This window comes from Lolium rigidum, chromosome 6 (genome assembly GCF_022539505.1).
Source record: "Lolium rigidum isolate FL_2022 chromosome 6, APGP_CSIRO_Lrig_0.1, whole genome shotgun sequence".
Classification (NCBI taxonomy): Eukaryota; Viridiplantae; Streptophyta; class Magnoliopsida; order Poales; family Poaceae; genus Lolium; species Lolium rigidum.
Window position 1 is genome coordinate 126,102,985 of NC_061513.1, and position 4,440 is coordinate 126,107,424.

Here is a 4,440-nt window from a genome sequence, read left to right on the forward strand (position 1 = left end):
AGAGCTGCTTTGGTGTCCACTAGCCACGACATGGAGCGAATCCAGTCAACCAATCACCCAATTTTTGGCTCCCGGAGCCTAGTTAGACTCTGATCACGCTCCTATCAATGCTTCAAAATCCGGTTTCGGGAAACATTGAATTTTCCGTCTGAGCGAGCTTTGCGAGCTCAAGGGCGACATCACGTCCGTAGTCACATGTCATATTGTGTTAGTACATGGCGCGTACCGTAGACCATGCCGATGTGAAACCAGAATGGAAAGTGTCAACATGCCACCAACCCAGCCTGGCCGTGTGTATGACCACTAGCTAGTACGTACAAGATTGTTTCAGAAACGCGCGCAAAGAATTATTCAACTACAAAGTCCAAATGCTACCACGAACCTACCTTGCGCGTGCTATCTGATTGTATATAAAAGGCCCCTCCTGCACGGCAGGATCACAAACACAAAGCAACCCGAAGTCCCAAACCCCGCCAAGGATCAGCTACATCTGGCATTATACCTCCTCTTCTTGCTTTACTTCTTCCAGTTCCAACCGCAATGGCAGCTGCTATGAAGACCACCCTCCTTGTCATGGCGGCGATGGCCATCTTGAGCACTGCTTCAGCGGCCACATACAACGTCGGCGAGCCGGCCGGCGAGTGGGGCTTCGGCATCAACTACGGCAGCTGGGCGTCCTCCAAGAAGTTCATCCCCGGTGACAGTATCGTCTTCAAGTACTCCCCGCAGGCGCATGACGTGCTTGAGGTCAGCAAGGCCGACTACGACTCCTGCAGCGCCGCAAGCCCAATGACCACCCTTAAAACCGGCAACGACATCGTCGCACTCCCCGCCACGGGCACCCGCTACTTCATCTGCGGTATCGCTGGCCACTGCTCAGCCGGCATGAAGGTCACGATCGACGTCGTGTCAGCCTCATCCCCGTCGACACCATCGTCGCCCGCACCAGCCAGCGGTCCCAGCGCCAGCAACTCTCCCCCGCCGCCGTCACCCTCCGCCGCTACATCCGTCAGGGTCACAACAGGCCTTGGCCTTGTCGTTCTGCTTGCCGGTCTCATGGCTTGAAGCCTTGAAGTCGACGCTGCATGAACATACGAGCTTATGTATAATCAAATATATTGCTGATGTTTTTTTAGTGAGAGTATGAGACATACATGTATGGTTGCATATTCATTGACTCATTGTAAAGGATATAAATTAATATAAAGGCAACATCTTTTCAATTCGGATATAAAATGTTCACTTGTTGTATCCGAAGTTAGAATAGTGTGATTGACTTAAGGCCACACCTTAGGTTTTCACCCTGAAAGGTACTCTGAACTTCACCTGTGTTATCGTCCCCACTTTTATACCGCTGTTGTGAAGCCCGAAACACCAAGCAAGTCCCTCAACAGCGCAGAGACTTGAACCTCCCTTAGCTAGTCCTTCCCTCCGGCCTTCATGAACTTCTCTTCTTCCGACTTTCATCATGGATCCATAGTCACTTGATGTCAACACAGAAAAAGAGCTTCGCGCCGCTCCCTCCAGAACCAATCGGCCGGAATAAAAGCATGGGTGCGCACGACCGAATACCACCGATCCAGCAAACTCCGGGCAAAAAACACCGTTACATTCGCTGGCGGAGCCTTCCGGAACTCAACACTCCGGCTAGATCACGAGTCCAGGCCTCCGGTAGGTCTTCCTCTTCACGCAAGAAAGACCCTAGGACCACCGCCTTTATTCAGGTCGGACCCCCACGTCGGCGACCATCCCGGGCTGGCCACTCGAACCCTCCACCGGCGACACCGTCGCCGGCTTCCATGCTTCTCCATCTCACCGCCGGAACGCGGTGATAGATCGATAGATCCACCACCACCAACCGCAGGCCAACCCTCTCCGGCGAAGAAGAGGGCCACCTCCACCGTCGTACCCAAGGCTGCTGCCCCGGGCGACCTCGTGTCGCGGGTGAAGCCCGAGATCGCCTCCATTCACCGACGAGAGGCGGGGGGGGGGGATTGGCGTAGGCCATGGGCCTGACCGCCGCCCACCACCAGCCCCTATCGGAGTGCTGCGGAGATCCGACGGGAGGAGGGAGACCGCAGCGCAGGCCGCCGCCACCCATCCCATCCGTGTCGGCTGGTCCACCATGGGAGAGCCGACGGGAGAAGGGGGCGCAGCGCAGGCCGCCGCCGCCCATCCCATCCGCGCCTGTCGGTCCACCATGCGTCGAGGAGGGGAGATCCGGCCGCCGTCCACCACGCATCGGCGAGGAAGGGCCCCCGCCGCCGCCACGCCCCGTGGGTCTTTGCCCCGGCGGCGGCGCTTAGGACTGGGAGGGTGGGGTGCGGGAGGGTGGCCTAAAGAGAAGTCCCTTTCTTCTTTCTTCCTATGGCTCATTGGGCCTCAGATGCAGCCACCCGGAAGAGAATGAGCGTCCTCCTCTGTTATTCCCAGAAGACGCAACATCGATAACTGACTTGGTGATCACATCCATTAAGTTTAGCATAGCCAAGTAAAATACATTGCATCTAAAAAAAGTCGGATGTATTGCTTGTGTATTGTTTTATAGAGAGAGAGAGAGAGAGAGAGAGAGAGAGAGAAAGGTTTATGTATTCGTTTTAGAGGGTATTTTAATAAAAATATCATCTTCTCAATTAGAAAATGAACTGTTTACTTATTTGATTTTAATTGTTTTAGGCATTAAAATTTTGCTTATGACCCAAACTATCCCTGTGGCGACGAGAATAATATATTGGTTAATCATGGTCAATTCAGTTGAGTAGAGTAGGTGGAGTTGCTCAGCGCTAAGGTTGATATTTTAATATCTATGCTTTCTAAGCCTACTGTTGATAATATTCCTTTAAGTAAGGTAATTGAAAACTAGGTGATACCCCGCGCGTTGCTGCGGGAATTGACAGCGGATATTTTTCTTGTAAAAAAGGGCCATCAAAAATAGTATTTAGAGCAAAAGGTATTGCATGTCACACACAGTCAAAAACATAATGAGGATAATTATTGGTAAAAAATTAGGCCACCAAAAACATGCTCTTTAGCACAGAGAATTAATGGAACACATAAGTTGACCCAAGAAATGTCTACTGTTCCGATGGTTAATATGTATGAGAATGTGAAATCAAAGCTTAGAACAATATTTCTACTTAGTACTTCCGATGCTTCGGATCAAGTGGGGGTTTTCGATTCTATTACACGATGTACTTTGTAAATGAAAAGTATGATCGTAATACATGTATACATTTATTTAGATGCATCAGACGGCATCAAAATTCTAGCAACGTCTTCAGCTCTGCCCAATTCAGACACTCATGGCATGTAAGCTTGAGCCTAATTACAAAAATATTGGAAGCCTAAAGTGGAACGAACCAAGTGAGGCGCGAAATCAAACCAGTGCAACATCCATCTTTGTTATGGATTCCATGCTTCTTTTTTCTGCTAGAAATTGGACGTACACAGACCAAATTTCCATCTCTCTCCTGAATCAAACATGGGGCCAATTTGAGACTTGTATACCAAATCTCTAAACAGGGGGAACAGACAAGGAAATACAACCTCACCAGGTTACAGAGAGTGTAGCCGTGAAAACCAGTGTTAGGCAAATTAAATGACCATTACATACAGGCTGAGATAGCAAGACAACTTCCATCGAGGGCAAGGGCGAAGCTCCCCTTAGGATAAGGTAGGGCGGCTGCCCTACCTTGATTTTTGGTAAATACATTTAGATGTATATATTTTTTCTAAATATTTTGAGTGGTCGTGCATCGAAAACAGATGCAGTGTTCGCATTGATATTGCCATCCGGAACTTAATTAGGAGTTGAAGATCATTTACTGCGTCCAATGAAAGCCAACTTAGGAGTAATTTTCTTCATCTGATATATACATATAAGTTGAAATTGCAGGTACTTTCTTTTATTGGAAAAAATTCAAGACTGTATTAACATAGTACAAAGAAATACAAAAGCCGCATGTATATTGGAGTTAAAACGTCAAATCTAGACACCTGATGTGTTGAGGGAAATTTCACGGCTGCAAGTGGTGCCATCTACACTTATCCCTTGAATCATGCCAAACTGGTAAAAAAGATTAAACATTTTGTCCGTGCAATATTTTCACCACTGCAATCAAATTCGCTACACTTTAGTTAAGTCAATATACCAAAAAATTGTTGATAACGAACTTTGGTTCATGGTTTACAGTCAAAAAAATGGTTAATGAATTGTACATGGCATTCTATTATAACTAGATCGAGGTGGAGGACGATATCATGCTGATGTTGAGATGGAGAACGAAGCGGAGAGGTTGAAGAAATGGCCGTAGTCAACGTTGTCGCCGACACCGCCTACTTACTTGTTCACCGACCGGAGAAGAGAGCTCGGAAGGGGAAATGGTGGTTTGAAATTACGTGGTGACGGGGGAGGGTAGAATTAAGGGAATGGTTTCGGTG

General features: G+C 48.3%; 1 protein-coding gene across 1 annotated transcript; it reads left to right on the forward strand.

The window, feature by feature from the left end:
* Positions 1–460: 460 nt before the first annotated feature.
* LOC124668136 (mavicyanin-like) lies at positions 461–1,065 on the forward strand. Its single transcript, XM_047205329.1, has one exon. The coding sequence runs from the start codon at positions 541–543 to the stop codon at positions 1,063–1,065; it is 525 nt and encodes a 174-aa protein (XP_047061285.1). The 5' UTR covers positions 461–540.
* The last annotated feature ends 3,375 nt before the right edge of the window (positions 1,066–4,440 follow it).